Raw genomic sequence first — 19,466 nt, 5'->3', positions numbered from 1 at the left:
TATCAACTTTTAATACATGTTTTATATGTAGTTTTTAAAGCTCTTAGAGGAGAAAATTAATTCACTATGCCTGATACCATTAAATAAGTAAGGACAAAAATAGGGGCTTGTATTGTATCATCTAAAATAAAAATAGGAAAAGACAGAAAAACATTCAAAAGTGACACTTCCAGGACAGCAGGATTGGAGTTTGTGCTCAATTTTTTGCATTCCCTTATGGTTTTACATCACTGTAAATTCTCAGTCATTCTCCTCTGCTTTTATCCCTTAATGAAATATTTGCTGTTTTGCTGTGATCTTTTTTTTGTTTTTATATAGTAAATATTTTAAATAATTGCTTACATGTTCTCAGGAACTCAGAGGATGCGGGTTTCAAACAGAACTGGAGGCTTTCATTTTCCTTTCAGTTTACAGAATATGGCTGGCAGACGCTTTAGTCTGTGCTTAACTGGGTTGTGTCTGACAGTGAAGGCAGTTTACTATCTGATGCAGAGAAACTTTACTTTTTGGCTGCCAGAAATGTGGAAAGGATGACACAACATTACTTGTTTACAAGTAGAAAGAGGATGTAAGCAACCCCCTCCTGTCTTGTCTTGTCTCATCTCAGCTCCGGAGAAATGAACGGCACTACTTTGAGTTAGAATGGAAACACTGCAAGTATATACAAGTATAAAAGTATAAATGTATGGTTGCAAAGGTTAGCTGGCCACTGACCAGGGTCAAGGACAGTTCCTGCTATGCAACTGCTCCGCCAATTTAAACTCATAGCAAAGGAGATGCAACATCCATATGTTAGTATGGTTCCGGGTATGATGGAAGCAGCCCCCACTTGCAATAACGGTCCAAGAGGCAAGTCCAAACCATTAGCAACAACACAGTCCAAAGGGTAGTGCCTATGTAGGTGGTGGGCATGACACCACAGCAGGGACGCAGCCCCGATGTGATACTAGAGTCAAGGTGCGTCATGAGCTACGCCACCCCCCACACACTTGCGTCAGTGGAGAAGAAAGTTTTAGTGTGGAGCAGGCGAGGGGGGGGGTCAACCAAACACAACAAACCAAAAGCCATGGGCAGCCATCCTAATCCTCCCACTCCCACATGTTGTATCCCCTGCTCAAACATGTTTGGTTTTGCTACAAAAGGGTCAGATGGAGAACTGTGCATGGAGAAACGCAGTGACATAGCCAGGTCATGTACTCCCACACAAGACTTGACAGTCCAACCATTCATTAATGGTGGGCCTTACTCTCCTCCAAGTTGATGGTCAAGCTGGGTCTCCATCATTAGCGGCAACTTTGCTCTCTATAACCGACTGGAGAAGGCCAGCTTCTCTTCCCTTGTTGTCTGACACCACTATGTATCAATTAGCTAGAGACATATTTTATTTCAATTAGGCTGTATAATACAGTACATGACAGATTTATTTCCTTCACTTAGACAAAGCATGAAAAAAAAAGTCAGGTTTTTTCCAAATCTATCCACTCAAGACAAAAGAAGTAAAAATAGGCCTTGCAGATGAAATATTCAGTGATGAGTCTCGTACAAATCGCTACTGATTCAATCAATACTTAAATGGATACTTTTAGATGTATGATAAGTCTCATGAAAACTGACCTTGTGATGTGTAGTATGGCTCTGCAAGGCCAGCAAAAGGCATCCGGGGAGTGCATAGCCACCAACACAGACATGACCATGTTCTAAGTTTATGTTATAGACTGCCATAAAATAACAAAACTGCTAACAGATGTATGGAAATCTTTTCATAAAGACTCTTGATCAGGATTCAGTGGCAGAAAGTGTGGTGCTGGTGGTTTCTGGCATAAAAAGCAGCAGGAGTAATTAGTTTTGATCTTTATAAACACAGCTTTTACCTATATTGAAGTAAGAGTGAAGACTGTGCAAAAAAGGAGATTGGCTAGCTTTGACAAAGATAGCCATTATGGGTGAACAAAACAAAGAGGTGTCACTCACCTGTACAATCTATAAATCTGAGAAAGAGGCAACACAATAATGGACCGGCTATGATTGAAAGGACATGTACTTTGTAGAAGTGTGATGCAAAAACAGAAATAAGTGTCCACCATAATATAATATAAAATAAGCTGTCACCAAAATGATTTTATCAGTCTTTATCCTAGTTTTAAACCACAGTAAATCACAGTATTAAAGCTCAGCAGTACTGGTATCACTCAACTGCACTGTGCCTTCAGTATGCAAGCCAGTGTTCATCCTCTAATGACACATGGATGTGTGTGTTTGTGTCTACAAAATCATTGCTTCTTAATCCCCTAACTACCAGACAATAACAGATTTGTCTGTGATAAAATCTGGGTCTTTACACGTGTCTGTCTGTCTACCAGGCAAGTCTATCTTCATATATGTGTCTGTGTGTAGTTGCTCTGTGTGACCATGTGTTCCCATGAGCGTATTCCTAATGCATGGCTGTCCTTGTGCATGTGTGTGTGTGGAGTAGATTTAGCTTTGATAAAACCTCCGTCTTTAGAGGGATTATCAGTCCATCCCCAGACAGCAACATGCTGTGCATTTATGGAGGTAATAAGTTGACCTGCAATAGACAGGCTAAAGCTCCTATTCGAATGTGTGTCCCTATATCAACACCTGGGCTAGGAGGAGAAGAAAGTAATATCTTCAGAGGCAGTTAGACCTGCTGCGCAACACACCATGTGAGCTCCTATTCAGTGAATTTTGATTTGCCGCCTACCTTTATGGGTTTTCCGACTGATTTGTCATGCTATTGTCTGCCATTCGGTTTGGACTTCACTAACATCCCAGAGGGCAAATGTGCAACAGGCAGAAAAGTATAAGCCCACAATGTTGCACACAGCGAGACATTAACATTTAAACCCAAACATAAATAAGTAAATAAATAGCAATCTACATGACAAAGTCCTGTCCTCATTTTCCCACAGAGATCTAAATCATTGCTTATCCACAGTAAAAGCAATACAAATGTGTTTGGTTGGATCTCAGTCATTGCACCATTATTTAACATTATCCGCCAGCTATTTTTCATGATTTGGATATTTCAAACTAGGACAAAATCCCTGAAAAAGGTCATACAATTGTGGATTCAGGCTGAATGGTTTTCAGGTCAAAACAGTCAAATAAATCCGGACAGCTATTGTTTGCCAAAGCTAACCGTGTGTTGTTCATGAGCTCATATAGCTCATTTAAATGTTACCTTTTAGTTAGCAGTCTTATTGGCTGTAAAGAATAAGAAAGCTCTGGAGGACGATATTTTCCGTAAACTCTCAGTCACAGTCAGAAGTCAAATGACTACTCCACTCCGTCATGGTGAGAGAATTACTATAAACTGAAGAGAGACAGATATAAAGAGCACTATGAAGCTATCTATCTGTCTTATTCTTGTCCTTTACGTCCCTCTCACTTCTCTCTTGCTTTCTCTCTCTCCCTCCTTACTTTCCTGCCCATCATTTACCCCCATGTCTCTTTTCCTTGCTTCATCTCCCTATGTTCACTCTCTATCTCTCCCTCCTCTTCCTTCAAACGCTCTGCCTTGTGTGCAGTCATAACGAAATCATTTATTCCTGTCCCCCCCAGTGCGGGTATGTATTAGCATGCCAGCAGAGCACGTTAACTTATCTCGCGGCCACAGGCGCCAAGTGGTAAAACTAAGCTCTGATAGTTTGCAACGGGATGACCACAGAATGCCTGTAGCTTGGAGAATTAGGACTGTCGTCACGATTAGTAATGGTGGGTCTAATGTTTTACTGCACTGTAATTTACTGTACTGTACCCACAGTGTAGTGTCCTGTTTGACTCGCTGGTATGCACAAAGGGAATATCAACCCAAATTCAGCTGGTAGGGAAAATTAAACAAAATTATTATTGCAGCCATTTTTTAATTACTCATCTTTATCAATAGAGTCTCTTTTTTTTTTTTTTTCAAGGCACATAATCTGTTGGAGCGGCTGTTCCACTTTGAAGATCCAGCTCGAAATGTATTTGTCCATCTGTCAGTGCTTGTATCAGAGCATCAAACATGACATTTCAGAGTGCAAAAATTGTATGAATAAAGCACAATGTAAACATATGCAGTAGTGGGGCAACAGTGTTTCATGTGTCAGCATCAAATGCTGTGAAAACAGATTGGACCTTAACTGGTATTTGTAGTCATTTTGTTGTGGGATGAACCAGAAAATCTAACTAATGTACACATATATGTTTATAGTGACTTCATGGAATGCCCACAAGCTACATGCAACGAGTGGAAAAACTAAACCTGATAGCTTTCCTGAGGCTGACCACAGGACGTCTGAGAGAATTAGGCTTACGCTAGTGATTGTTTTTTTCTAGGCCTGTATTGTAGTCTAATACACTTTGCATAACATCAGGCCAGCTCACGGACATGCAATGCATTACAGAAATATAACTAGAAAAGAATACCTAAAATACGTTGGTGTCAATGTACTCCTAATCAGACTGCACCAGGAAAAAAGAATGAAGTACTTCATATTAGTGTAACTGCAAATGCAGATAGGATGAGAGATTATGGTGACACAGATTTAGTTGTGCATATGCTGCAGAGACAGAGATGGTGTGAAACCATTGCCCGTTTTAATGAGCATTCCAGCTTAGAGGGATATTGAGACTTCAGAGCTGGAAGATGCCACAGATTGCTGTTGTCCCATGTAACTCAATGGATTAGGTTTAGAAGCTCCCACTGAGATGTCCGTACAAAAAATGCATTCTCTCATAAAGCGTCCACCAAATGGCAATGTTATGAAAACTGCTATGTACTTGATAATAGCATTACAGATAAGCAATGTAATTAAGCTACACACAGTGGGACATACTGTGTTGTAGCTGAAACCATGCCTGTGCGATGCCTATTAAGAGCTCAGTGCTCAGCCTGTCACAATGATTAGTTATGCTAAACCTGATGTTTCTGTTTTACTCATAAGTTCATTAAATGGGCACTGGACTGAATCCGCACACTTGTAATCCACAGTATCATAGGTAAATACCCAGGCTGTTCTAATGAACCATTTATACATATAGCTACGAAAAGTAAAGCACTGTAATTCATAGGTATTCCATGTATTTATTACTGTATGCACCACAGTAACTGCTGCTGTATCACGCTGCTCTGGTCCGCGTAGGGAGGCGTGGCTAGGTGGGTCAAAAAACCCATGGCTTTCAAGCGGGGGAGCGAGCTCGTGTCCCGGAAGAAGTTAAGGGGAAAACACGAGACTTCCACCTAGGAAACAGGTGTTCATGTCCCAGGAGTACTACTTAAAGGAACCAGTGTTTTAATCCAAACCACAATCTTTTTTTCTAATCTTAAATAGTTGTTTTAATGACTCAACAGCAACGGCCTCTGAAAGGACTGTCATCTCGCAGTGCTCTGTACCCAGCTTAAAGTCAACTTTTGTCGGTTAAACTCAACTGCAATGGTCGCCTACTTTCGTAGGATATCATACGAATTGGTGTGCATAAGTTTTCGTACAATATCATACGAACCCATTCATGAGAATGTGTTGAAATAGTGGAGCAGGATGATTGGAGAGCTCCAAATGTTGTAAGCGTCCTGCCAATATTCTATATTGCATACAAAATTACATGTACAACAACAGAGCTAGAAATTCGAGAGTTGGTTTAACATTTGAACATCCTTTTCTCCACCCCCCTCTCTCTCTCTCTTGCATCCTCTGTCCCTACCTCCTGTATATGTGTGACTCAGCACCCATACTCAACCACTGACCTACATCTGTCCCACCTGTGTGTCACAGAGTTGAATGACCCACATTCCCACTGATCCAGTCACGACTTGAGCCTGTTCCACAACAGCAGCAAGAGGCCGTTTTCCCCGAGTCTTAAAGCTCTACTGTTCACAAGTGCAGGTTATTATCGTTAAGCTGACATCGATACTGTCAGGTACCCTTACGTTCTTTTCCCTATAAATTTAATGTTTTGGGCTGCATTAACGTAATCTTTTACAATTTAGTTTCTGTAATTTAGCCTATAAATGCATACATAAATGTACTGCCACATAAAAAAACACAGCATCTTTATCCGTTGGCTGAGAGTACCACTTCCATAATTTATCTTCATCAGCCTGGATGTTCTTTCCTCACATTCCCATTTACATCTAATGTTTCAGGGGCTGATGTATTTTTTGGCTAACGATTAATGTACGTTTGTAAACGAAAAAATGTCATCTCTCCCCACTCCTCAAGTTGTTCCTTGCATGTGCTCACAGTGATAAACAAGCTATTTCTGAGCGGACATGGTAGATTAACATCAGAGCACACAGCCAAGAGCAACATCTCTGTATCTGTGCCTCTCTCTGCAGCGTGGTGAAAATGTGATGCTGCAGGACCATGTGCGCTGCCATGCACAGAGGCCTGAGGCGGAGCTTGGATGCCGACAAGTACCACAGCATGCTCTCATTGGCTCTCAATGACATCATTGATAAGGAGCGAGTGTTGCTCTGTCTCTCTCTCTACCTCACACTGACAATGAATGTCTCGTGACTTTTTTTCCAAGATTTAACAGGCTTGCCTAAATTAACTGCTGCATAAAAACAGGCACAAAGGGTGCAAATACACCCTCTTCATTTTAACCCTCTTTCTCTCATGTTTTGCGCCCTCATGAACTAGAGGAATTTGAGGAAACATTTCTCTGACTGGGGTCAACTGAACAAGCTGCAACTATACCACACATTAGATGACATGTATCGCAGAAGATCTGATTGTGAACAAATTATAATAGGCCAAACAGACTGCACTGGATAAGTCAAGTCTGCTAAAACAAGCCTTGCATATAACACAATGAAGTTGAATACACTATATGATCAGTCAGAAAAAAAATTATGCAATCTTGTCAAATTAAAAGCAAAGATGTATGTAATAGTGGTGTATAAGAAATATGCATAAGATCCATCATTATTTGTCAACATTCAGTTATTTAATAATTACAATTACAATAATTAAATAGGCTAGTGCCACAAACTTGGCGGTTTAGACACTTTATTGGCCAAATGTGTTTCTAACTGTGTATTCAAGTATATAGCAAGTGTGAATAGTCAACCCTGCAAGTTGTAGCTTCTGTTTACAAAACCCCAGGCTATGGCAAAGTTTCTGTATCTAGAAATATTTTTTTTTTTATTCCCAATTGTTGTCCAAACTGCTTATATTGACTTCTTTTCTTGTGAGTGATGAACAGTGACTGACATGATATGATAAGCCGGTGAATGGCATAGTTGCATTATGGTTGTCTCCAAATTATCAGTTAGAGGGAAAATTGTTTGAGAATGCTCCAGAGCATTGATTTTTTTTTAAGATGTAGCTCAAAATATTTGTTTATCAAATTCATCTTTTTTGTTTGAACTTAAATCAGCTTTGATACCACATAAGTGTACTATAAATAAATAAAAGTTCAACTGATATTGGGAAATAAATGGGGGTGGTGTGTGTGTGTGTGTGTGTGTGTGTGTGTGTGTGTGTGTGTGTGTGTGTGTGTGTGTGTGCTGGTCAGATCTGCTATCAAGTGAGCAAGACAGCCATACAAACAAGGGGTTGAACAAGTGCCACATCCCAGTACAAAGTAATATCACCTACCATGCGGAGGCCCGAGGAGGATCATAAATGCAATATCCTGCTATCCCAGTGAGTGACTTTGGGCTGGGACGTTGTCTTGTGGAGAGACACACTACACATATTTTATATTCCTCAAAGTGTCTCCATGAGTTTCAGATTTCCAAGTGTGCCTAAAATGCATCCCGCCTGGCACTGCTGCTCCTGAAGTTTAAATCCTTATTAGATGAGTCTTCACCTTCTCCAAAAGAAAACTGCACAGTCTCTTAATCCTCCTCTGCGTCTTAAAAGCTGCTTGATAGGTGACTCTGTACATCTTCCAAGTGATTTCCACATATTTTTTCTTTCCTTAACCTCCAACTGGAGAAACACGCTTTGCTGGTTAATCTGGTGTTAAAATCCACCTAAGGACAGATCCCAGAGGAATAAAATAAAAAAAGAGTGAAAGCATTAAAACTTTAAGCACAACAAATTTGCTCATTGCTTAAAACTGGCAAAAAATAAAGAAAGAAAGAAAATGAATGATACATTATATGTTAAATGATCTTGAACTAACACTTTATGTGTAAAAGTTGGTATGAGCAGTATGAGTTGGAAAAAGTTGGAAAAAAAAAACATATCCAAAATCAAATGTTTTACAGAATGCAAAACTAATTTTGGTTCATATAACAAATAGTAAGTGCAAATTGTCTTCTATGTTGCCTGATAAAAACGTTTAAGGGTAGGGCTACTATACAATGGAATGCAGCACATTCAAACAAGTTGTTTGGCCACACCTTCACATGATGAAGAAAGTTTTTTTTTTTTTTTTAAATCATGTAAACTACATTAGTTATGTTTTACACACCTAACAAAAATCAAGGTGCAAACTCTCAAATAAACCTGTAGTTAGTAACTATTTATCTTGACGTGCACCGTTGGTTCTTATATATTTAACATTTAAAAAAGGGAAATAAAAGCTTATTTCTCAATTTGGAGATGAAACAACTAAATTCAAAATATTTTGTATCGCGTGGAAATCATTTTATGCGTTCAAAAAAAGTTTGCGCTCCTTTCTGCCGGTTTTCTTTGTATGGAGTAAGAACAAAGGAGCCTTTAGCCTACTGTAACAAAGAAGCTGCAGCGACATACCTGTTGCTCTGTTTCCAATAAACTATAACAACTTTCAGAGTTTTCGAGACGAACCTATTTCGTATTCACCTTTTTTGCCCCAAACTGTATTCCTTATTCGTGCAACAAGTTAAATTATGTGTAACTGTTTTGTTTCTTAGAGACTTTACACCTGATTGCATTGTTCGGAATTCCCTCAGTGCACTGGCAACTTCGCAAGACCACGAACACCACTGTCATAAAACTACGGCACGAGGGGAAAACTATTTACAAACTACTGATGGACTAATACTTGTCATTTTGTCTTTTTCCCCAGCGTGCGTAAAAGGTCCTTTTCTCCGCAAACTTCTGACAGGCAGTTGCTTTGTCTTGTGCGTCGCAACATCCCCAAGAGATAAAAACACGGCAGCAGCACAAACTCCATCTCACCTCCACTAAAGGCTCACTGACAGTTAATTTAAAGTATCAAATGTTGAGTATTGTTGAGATTTATGAAGATGCGTGCCTGAGCATCCCCTCAAGTTCTCTCCTCAAAGCGCCCCGCATCAGACAAAGGAAAGGGGGACCGCTCCTCTAGCGCTCTCTCTCTCTCTCTCATCGCTGCCTCTGTTTCTCTGTGTCTCTCTCCCTCTCTCTCCTGCCTTGTGCTCAAGTTTGAGCGCTGACGCACCAACTAACAGCAGCAACTTTTAACTGGAAATAAATTCGGAAATCACTCCGGGGGTGCAAATAAAGGCAGAAGACAACTCACCTGGGGATGTTTTGCTCTGTGCGCGTCGCCGTGCGTCGTGGAAAAAGTTTGAGAGGGCACATCTAGCTTTGTGTTGTGGAGTCCCCCTTTGTCTACACGTGTGATAGATGGATGGGGCTCCTTTTGGCCGCGCCTAGTTCATTTCGCTCTCCAAAGAGTCCCGCCCTCTCAAAGTCAAACAACTATATGCACACAACAGTGCAGACGGACTGTGGATATGTCTGATTACTATCCGGGACACGGCGATTAATTGTTTGGTTTCAAATTCGATTTCTTTCTTTCTTTCTTTGTTTTAGCTCACCAACTTCACTTGGTCAGTTTACTTAGTTTTTCCACCAATCAATTAGGCCTAAGTAAGTCAATCTGTAAATCTGCCGTGAAATATGTACAGTATATGTTATTTTAATTCATTGTTATTTAATTCATTATTTTACCATCTAGCATCTTGCAGGTTTCGCCCTTTGATAACCGTCTCTTTTCTCTTAGTGGCCACTAAAACGGCTTTAAACTGCCACACTCTTTGCTTCATCATTTCTTTTCTTGTCTTAATTCTCAATGTCAGGTGTGCACATTAGCACAGCTGGCTGACAAGAACTTTCTTGGATGCACCGCCTGCATGTAGACGGCCATTGTGTCTGGACAGCAGCAGCAGGGGAACAAAGGAAGAGACAAAAGAAAAAAAGGTCTCATTGTTTTGTAATGCACAGAGTAGCACGTAAATGTAAATAATGACAACACCGCTACAGCCTAGACTGAAAAGCACCATTTGGAGTCAAAGTAAGCCTGTGAGGTTTAGAAAAATGATTCATTCTTCTTGTTGATTCTCGTACTTTTGTAACAGTAACAGGAATATTTTTGCAATAATGTACCCCCATAATTTACTATTATATATATATATATATATATATATATATATATATATATTTAATTTTATAAAAAGTTTTAATTATCACCCCAATCTATTATTAACCCCTGCTGCTAATAACAAACAGAAACCTGATTGCATCCTAAGATTTGATTAAACTGAGGACAATAGGTAAGATTTTCGTATCAAAAAGTTTGAGTTCTGTAGACATGTAGTTAAACTACTTCCATATGCATGTCCTTTTTTTGTTGACAAATCACTATAGTTACCTTTTAGCAAGATCATTTCTAGGTATACAGTAACATACAGTTTTCCTGTGTGTGTATTGGGAGGGGAGGCGGGGGAGAGAGGGAGTAAAGTAGAGTAGACAACAGAGACAAGCAGAGGCAGAGCAGAAGTCATAACTGGGTCTCCCCTCTGCCAGTTGTAAGTCTTCCTCTGTGTCCTAATTGTAATATTGTCATGCCCCAGAGAAAGAAATCAACCAGACAGACAACAGACTGGCATATGCAAACACATGCAATGACAGTCATTAGACACACAAACACACACACACACACACACACACACACACACACACATAAACACACACACACACATACACACACACACACACACACAGTTATGTTAGCAGGCAGATAAAAATGCAGTCTGTGGTCCTGCCTGTTACTGCCTGCACTTGCTTCCAACAGACGGACAGGTAGTTATTCCATCTCTTGGCAGACACACAGGTAGACAGACACACAGGAAAAAACACTCTCACCCACCCAGACAAACAAACAGGAACTTCACTGTGGGTTCCAGTTTGTGTGATGTTTCTGTTTGCGTCAATGCAAGCCTATGGGAACATCTCAACAGAGCCAGTCTGGTAGAGACTAGAAAACTAAAGATAGCAGACAACATTCTGTCCTCCATTCATATGCCAGACAGATAAAAATAAAGAATGAAAAATGAAGGTTACTGCTGTGTGAATCGAAAACAACAGAAGCACATGGTGTTAGTACAACAGAAACACATGGGGGGGAAAAATTGAAAAGAAGAAAACTTTGAAACTGAGAAAGCGGAGAAATAGTCATACCCCCACCACTACACCATACACCCCCTTTGGGCTGAGCATAGAACAGGTACATTAACAGACAGGCAGACATAAAGATACATACAGTCATGCCTCTCTCACCCTCCCTCCAGCAAAGCTCTTATATCCTCTCTGCTGTGGTTTTACTGGGCCACTGACTCCAGCAGTCAGCCCGTTCCACTGCACTCTGCCCTGGCTGCTGCCTGCATATCCCCCACTGTGGAGTCAGCTGAGCCAGGCATGAGACTGCACACTGAACAGGCTACATACAGCTTAGAGGAGCTTAACACACACACGCACACACATGCAGAAATGCTGCAGCTGTTAGTCAAATTTGCAAAATTATACCACACACCGAAGATATTATCTCCTTGTATGATACATATTTATCATCAGGATGTTAAGGTGGGGGGGGGGGGGGGGTAGCATACACTGGGTATAACAACATGCTATGACCGCCAGCTGAAAAGAAGGCCGTGTTTACATTCTGTAGTTACACACAGCCAATTAAGCTGGAATAAAATGCATATGTCTGCATATTGGTGTGATGCTGCAAGGGCTTAGTTGTAGCAGCTTCATAAAATCACTTATGGATTAATGCACACTCGCTGTATTTCTTCTACAACTGCAAGCATAACTGCTTGTTGCACACAGCTACTGAATGTTGAATGTACTAAAATACACACAGTTGCATGTGTTGTCTGTTTTGTGTGTTGCACTTATCTCCTGTCATTAAGGTGAATCAGAATACTTACTTAACGTCTTGTTACTTACCTACTCATTACACACTTTTAAACATTAAACTAATTTGACATGCACAGGAGGGCTTATTTAAATAATACTGAGGAGGCTACATAGGCCTACCATACCATGTGCGACACAAAATAATGAAGTGCGTGAATTTATTCATTTTTTTAAGCACATGCCTAAAGTCTTGCTCTCTTAATGTAATTTTGCATCCAATTACATCATTAAAAAATGTATAGCTCTATGAACTGAAATAACCACTGGTGTTTACACCGTACGTAATGGCTTTACATATATAGTCAACCACAGTAACAGCTATGGCACCTATAATTTTACATAACTAAGTTATTATGCACATAATAGAATAGAACAGTGCTAAAATATTGCTTCAAGGAAGTCACACACAACAAATACATTTCACAAGGTTTATACTGCATGCTAAAGATTCCTTGATGTTAATGTGTGATGTAGACATACAATGTCTGGTCTGACTGCAGGAATACCCATGTCATGTGGTTCAATTTTATGCATATAATTTCAACCACACGCGTGCGTGCACACACACACACACACACACACACACACACACCGTGGCGTAGACAGACAGACATGCTTGTCAGCTATGCTGGAGGGCCCTTGGCTGACTGCTGCTAAACCAGCCCTTCCCCCACGATAAGGGTCTGTCTGGGAGAGGGGGAGGGGGAATCATGACTGTCTGAACACCAGACAGCCAGCATACCGCACAACATGCTAGAATAAAAAAGAATCAGTTTGCCTGGGTGAAGCCCAAGAAGATTTGCCTTAAGAACTGATTATTGTGTATTCTCCAATAAAAAAACCTTTATCACAGTTATTCCTTATCATTCAGCCAATTAAAGTCACCCTAGTATGTGTGCAGCTTTTATTAATTATGTAAATGAGGGATGTTTTATTCTTCAGTAGGAATATGTTTTAGGCAATTAGACAAACCTAAGCAGGCAACATAATTGGCTACTCCAGAAGCACATTAGTAATAGTGCTGTTAGTCATGGGATGGTGGTAAAACTGCTCACCTTTATCACTTCATAGGCTGTATAACATGGCCTCTAGGTGAATGGATACGCTACCTGTACAATGTACAGATATGTTAATAGTAGCCCTCCTGTTGTAAAGACTACTCTGGTCAGCAAAGGTTAGCTTTTCATGTTGGACAGATGAGACTTTCCAGGAGGTGATGTGACAAAGGATGCAGGCAGTATATATTTAAATCAGCAGGTTATCTCTAATGCGTGATCTTTTTAACGGTGATTGTTTTGTAAAATTTCAAGGGGGAAACATCTATCTGTACATGCATCAATTGTAATTCATTATTGTGTTTTAAGCTTGTAAAAAATTGTGTGAATTTAAGAATTCATAATTTGTTGGGATTTCTAAAACTACACTTATTCACACCAAAAGATATACTGAGTGTTGTTGGGATTACAACATGTGTATAGACTCATTTCTAAGGAATGTCATGTCACATGACCATATAATCATCAGTATGGGACATCCAGGTCTCCGATCAACACTCCCCTACTAAGATACATTTTGATTGCATGATGTATACTTAAGACTTATGGGGGCTTAACATGAAAACCAAATATCTGTCACAATAGGGTTAAAATAATCTTATTGATTTGCTCTGTCTGAGTCTATATAAATGCATCTATTTCTTGGCTCCAGAGTGCTGTTGTAGCCTAAGCTTCCCAAAAGCTTTACAGAATGAAGACCATGCATCCTGAGTCTATAGAGGGGGGAGCCTGCTATAAAAGTATTTTTAAATCAGTCCTGTCTATTGTAGTATAACTGGGAATGGAAGTGTGCTTTTTCATAACTCAGTGATGAGCTTTCCAAAAGATTGGTTGGTCATCTGTGGGCTATTTACACTCAGCATAGAAGACAGTGTTATGTTGTGTACAAAAACGTCTTAAGAAGGATGTGCAGACATAGGCAATCCTTTGATGTGAAACTATGAGAAACAAAGCGTGTTTTTCTAGATGGAGATGTTTGCAAAAAAAGGTTTTACTTATCAATAACTAAACAAATAAACTATAGAAAAATATCTCATTTTTATTTCACACTGCCATTCCCACAATCATTTTTGCCTTCCTCTGAAGAAGTAGGTAGTTATTGGTTGGGATGCATATGTTGTCACACAATTGGAGTGGATTTCCCAAAAGCGTGTTCTAGTCATTTATCAGCCTGTGCTTGTTGGTTATTCCATGTTAACCACTTTTGGGAACCAATCCATATAGTAAGGTTTAAAAAAGCAGGTGTAGTGATAAGCTGAGTAGATAGCTTTGATGTTTTTTTTGTGTTCTTGCTTTGAATACTTACTCTCCTTTTATATTTTTTGGAAAGCATTGCCAAAAGATCAATGCCATGCTAATCAATGCACACAGTTGGTAATGATAATTAGGAGACATTTCTGGAATCCAATATTGGGTATACAAACTTTTTTTTTTGGCCAACTGCTGAATGTCAAAGAGAGACGAAAAGAATCAAGAAAAGAGTTGTGGAGTTTCAGTTCCAGCTGATATTTATTTCCTTCCTTGAAAAAGTTCTGTACACAAGTTTATATCAACAATCTGACAGGCAGTGAATGGACACAATTTAGCTGGCATGAGTTTCTCCTCCCTTTCTCAGAGTCTCAAAAAAAGGGTGGTTCCTTTGTTTATGGCATGATTAGAGACAATAAATGATAATTCTACACAGCATATTGCACAGGATGGATGAAAAATAAAGTAAATATATTTAAAAATGCTTTCATATATATATAAAAAAAAGAGTCCTGAACTGACCACCTTAAATGTAAGTAAGGATGTGTAAAAGATAGCAGTTCTAGACAGTGCCTGTCCTCGATAGCAACAACGTACATAAACACACAATCTTTTTGCTTTATGATACAGTCAAATATACAAAGATCGAGTTCACGTTTCGTTTTTCCTCATTTTTTTCATTTTTTCTGAAAAACACAACAGCTAATAACCTGAATCTGAAATACAAATGCTATTCACCATGCCATAAAGATACTAAAACAATTATTAGCTAATAGTTAGCTGACAAGTAGAAAAGATTATATATTCAAATACAATGAGAAACGCAGAACAAGTAGGTGTTGCGGAACTCAAGTCAGAAATTTGAATATGCTTGGTGTTATCATCCTTGTTGTTTTCTTGCTGTATTGATAGCCTGTTCAATCCAGAGGTTGATTGGCAAATGTGACATCAATTAATGAAAACATCAAGAAATAAGTCCAATTTAAAGCTACAATCTCCTCATTTGTTGTCATAGGCAAGATATCTGACGGGAAATGCACAAACAAGTGGCTGCTTAAGATAGTGATGCTGTTAAACCCACATGGTCCACAGGAATAGCCTCTAGAAATACTGCATTCCTGTGTCTTTAAGGAGCCTGCAGACTGGCACTGTAAACGTAGAAGGTAGGCAGATACAAAGACTGGTGCTGCTTTCAAGTGCTATCGGAAAAATCGTAATTGCATCCTTATAACTTCGTGGTTAAGTATCTCATGTCTGCACTGACATTATGGGATGTTCAGGGATTGGACATCAAAGAAGTCCTGTCAGTATGTGCTGGTAAAAGTCAAAGAAAGTTTTCCAAATTTGTGAATAAAACACTAATTACACACTGGATTCTTATTCCCTTTGCTCGGGTCACTTAAGTAAAAAATACCTTGGTGCCTTTAATTTCTAAAATTAAACAATAGGCACCACAGTGAGTGAAGGTCTATTTTGCTGGCTGTTCTTACGAAAGCATTTTAACAAGCGATACAACTCATAAGTACGAGCTTACCATGAGCACTTGAAGGCAGCATGAAAACCAGCCTGCCGGGGTATTAAAAATTAGGAAATCCAATACAGCTGTATTTGTAGGCTACACACACCGATTGTTGACTCCCCCATTTTCTATATAGATTTGTACAAAAATACACTGAGAAAATAATCAAACTGTTTCCTCTCTTTTAAGTGTCCAAAAAGTGTGTACATTTAAATATAAAATGAAATCAAAAGTTGTGTGTTTTTAAAACTCTAGCCCTTCGCCTGAGAAGGAAATGTGACAGACACATACTGACAAACAACCATGTAAGAAAAAGAAAAACAGGACTAGATCATGTACAAAGAAATAAAAAATGATCAAGTCAAAATGCTTGGCCCAGTATATAAATACAACATCCCATATAAAATGGCATCTGAATAAATGTACAAAACAAAGCTCAGAGGATGAAAAAAAATCGGTGAGGATTTCTCTAGAACTATCATCTGAAATTAAAAGAATTTTGGTCCTGAATCGTAGAGAACACGTGTATAAAGTTCAGCACAGATTTGAAGTTGCGTTTGAATCCTGAAGTTTGAAAAATTACAACAGCTGGTGATTATTTCAATGTCCTTTTTTTTTAAAAAGAGAAGAACCGAAAGCGAGCGCCACCAATCTATTTAAATAACCCTAATACTAGTTTTTAAATTGCTCGACAGCCTCACAGAAAAATCTCAGCACAAGATAGTGACAAAGTAGGCTATCATGCTTAACATGTTTTCTGCTTTTGAGAAAATATTCGACTTATAAAAAACATCAACCCACCTCGGTTTCATTAAAAAATCCCTCTCGGTGACACACCACAATAAAAAAAGTCGCACGACAGTCCTATTTCTGTACCTGTTTAGTGGTGAAGTTCACTTGGCGATTGGTAAAAAGTTGTGAAATGTCCCTTTTTTAAAATCAGCAACAACATTGATTAAGTGAACGGCGGACCGCATAACGTGCAAATCAATCACAGTTAAGTTGTTCAGTTCAAAAACAGTGAGCGTTTCACTCTCAGGAAACTCAAGTCAGTCTTTCATTTTCTCTCCTTCTCGTGTTTGCACTCCACTTTTGTGGTTGAACCAAGTCCCCAGTCCACGCATCCAAAGAAAAGTAGGAAAAGCACGTTATTCGCTTTAAAGTTTAGCTCTCCAACGATTTGCAGCTCTTGCCTTTATGGACGAGACGGGGGCTAGTTTCAGTGGGGTTTTACTTGCCTGGTGTAGCCTAGCACACTTGAACTATTACGCCCACTGTACCAGGAACTCCTGTTTCTGCTTGTGGTCATATTTTAGCTCGCAGGACATTTACCTGTCGTTTTGTTTGCATTTTGCTCACTCAGTACGTGAACACCAGGTTGGAGATGGTGGACTCCAGCCAGTCCCCGGAGATCATTTCGCTGACTTCGGGCGTGCAGTAGTCGGGAAACTCGAAGTGGGAGCCCCCGGAGCCGGACTCAAAGTTCAAATCCAAGTCCCTGTCCAGCACCGAGGAGCCAAAGCTCCCCAGCGACATGCTATCAAAGCTGGGGCTCGGGTTAATGTCGAGCAAGTCGTCCTCAAACTCTTCATCCTCCGAGGAAGAGGATGAGGACGAGTGCGACGAGGCGGAGGAGTGAGAGCCGGAGGGAGTCGGTGAGGAAGCCCGCCGACTGCTGTATGTGTGACCGCCCAGGTTGCTGCTGCTGCCGGGGGAGTCAGCACCCTCCTCCCTGCCGCTGGCCGCGTCCTCATACAGGCTGAGCGGGTCGCTAGAGTCCGCCGAGCTACTGAGCGTCGGGCTGGCCGGGACCACAACGGAGGACGCGGGGCTGACGCTCAAGTTGGCCCCGCTGCTCCCGAAGACGTACAACCGCTTGGGCTTCTTGCCATCCGGTATCTGCTTTGCTGCTGAGGAGACAGATTTCGACTTGTAGAGAGAGTTGTGATGGTGCTCTGATGTGTGCTCAGAGGCAAACGGTGATGCTTTGGTGCTACTGCTGCCGAAAAGTGATTTGTGGGGTCTGCTGCTGCTGCTGGGTGATTTGGATCCATTCTTCCTCGAAGATGAAGATGTCTTAGTGCTGGTGTTGTTAGAGCTACTATTGAGTTTCTCTGCCTTGTCTCCGTTACTGCCAGGCTTGGAGGCGCTTGATTTCACCTTCTTCCTCGGCCGGTACTTGTAGTCGGGATAGTCCGCCATGTGCTTGAGCCTGAGCCGCTCCGCCTCTCTGATGAAGGGGATCTTGTCGCTGTCTCTGAGAAGCTTCCACCGCTTCCCCAGCCTTTTGGAGATCTCAGCGTTGTGCATGTCCGGAGACTGCTCCATGATCTTCCTCCTCTCTATCTGTGACCACACCATAAACGCATTCATGGGTCTCTTTATGTGACCGCTGGGAGTTTTACACCATGCCGGGTTCTCTCCCAGCTTGTCCCCGGCGGTCGAAGACGCCGTGGAGCCCGGGGAGAGAGGCGAGGCGGCCGGGTCCAGATCCATGCACGCTCCGGAGTCGGAGCTCGAGTCTCCGGCAAAAAAGGACAGCGCCTCGGCGGTGCTCTCTGTGTGGCTCATTTTCTGCACCATGCTGCCCAGTTATACACAGAGCGGTGTACTTGCTCTTTCTCTCTCCTTGGTCCTCTGATTCACTTTAAAGCAAACTCAGCTCTTTTCTCCCCCTCTTTATAGTTGGAGCTGAGTAAAAAAAGCGCAAGAAATAATTCACTCCAGAGATGTGCAGGAAACTCGATAGCAGTTCAGTCCAGTGTAGCCTTAAAAGGCTAATGTTTAAAAAAAAAAGTTTAATTTCCAGGTTTTGTGTTAAAACAACACGGACAGTATAGCCGACTCTCCACTGAGTACTCTGTTATCTGTCTCTCTCTCAGCCTCTTCCTTCTGTTATAAAATCAATTCAGCCGTGTGGTGGCTGAACATAGTCTATGCAGCTGCAGAGCGCAGACTGAGTGCCACACTGTGCACTCGGGCACTTACAATTGGCTCCCAAGTACAGAGTGTAAGGTAAGTGCTTTTCTCTGCATCAGCTCTGTCCCCTCTCCTAGAAACAAAAGCCATGCATGCTGGGGAGGAAAAAAAGGAACCTAGAGTTACACTGTCCGCCTTCCATCTGCAGACCTGCAGTCGAGTTTCAAGCAGCCCTCCAGTCTCGGCCCCCCTTGCTTGTATTTATCCCTTCCCGGAGATACAACGGCGATAAAAATCCACCAATCGGACGCTGTCGCTACCCTGCCTCTGTGCCAAACTAACGCCCCCTTCGGCGCTGATTGGCTGAAAATGGAATCTAATAATAATCAGCGCGTGCAATGAGGAGCCTCGTGTCTGACCTCATTCCAGAATACAACAAGAAACTTCAATTTTTTTAAAGAGACACTGGCTTATGTTATGGAACCCCTTTTTTACTCTCTTACCACCAGCCCATGTGCATACCATTAACATATAGCTATATGGGAAGCTAAGTATACTTTACCATATGGAAACTTTAACACTGAGCACAGTTTGTGCCAC

At 40.9% G+C, this 19,466-nt stretch overlaps 1 protein-coding gene and 1 long non-coding RNA gene across 4 annotated transcripts in view; both read right to left on the bottom strand.

Annotated features, from left to right (window-relative positions):
• The window catches only part of LOC116049216, a 95,399-nt gene extending 85,729 nt beyond the window's left edge, over positions 1-9,670 (bottom strand). Inside the window, exons 1-2 of one of the 2 annotated variants that reach the window (XR_004104835.2) lie at positions 9,442-9,670; positions 7,605-7,984 (exon numbers count right to left, since the gene is read on the bottom strand). This is a non-coding gene — a long non-coding RNA (uncharacterized LOC116049216). The remainder of the gene's footprint in view (positions 1-7,604; positions 7,985-9,441) is intronic. The other variant, XR_004898590.1, reaches the window with a different exon arrangement.
• A 5,000-nt stretch (positions 9,671-14,670) lies between these two features.
• On the bottom strand, positions 14,671-19,118 carry sox4b (SRY-box transcription factor 4b). 2 transcript variants are annotated; one of them, XM_031298665.2, is made up of 2 exons: positions 17,971-19,118; positions 14,671-17,658 (listed from the first exon to the last, which is right to left on the bottom strand). In XM_031298665.2, the coding sequence occupies exons 1-2, from the start codon at positions 18,528-18,530 to the stop codon at positions 17,307-17,309; spliced, it is 912 nt and encodes a 303-aa protein (XP_031154525.1). In that variant the 5' UTR covers positions 18,531-19,118; the 3' UTR covers positions 14,671-17,306. The 2 variants fall into 2 exon arrangements, with proteins under 2 accessions (XP_031154525.1, XP_031154524.1); XM_031298664.2 differs by having other exon boundaries at positions 14,671-19,118.
• Positions 19,119-19,466: the final 348 nt, after the last annotated feature.

Source organism: Sander lucioperca, chromosome 10, assembly GCF_008315115.2.
Source record: "Sander lucioperca isolate FBNREF2018 chromosome 10, SLUC_FBN_1.2, whole genome shotgun sequence".
NCBI classification, from domain to species: Eukaryota; Metazoa; Chordata; class Actinopteri; order Perciformes; family Percidae; genus Sander; species Sander lucioperca.
The sequence above is the reverse complement of the archived record's forward strand: the minus strand, read 5'-3'. Positions and strand labels throughout refer to the sequence as shown.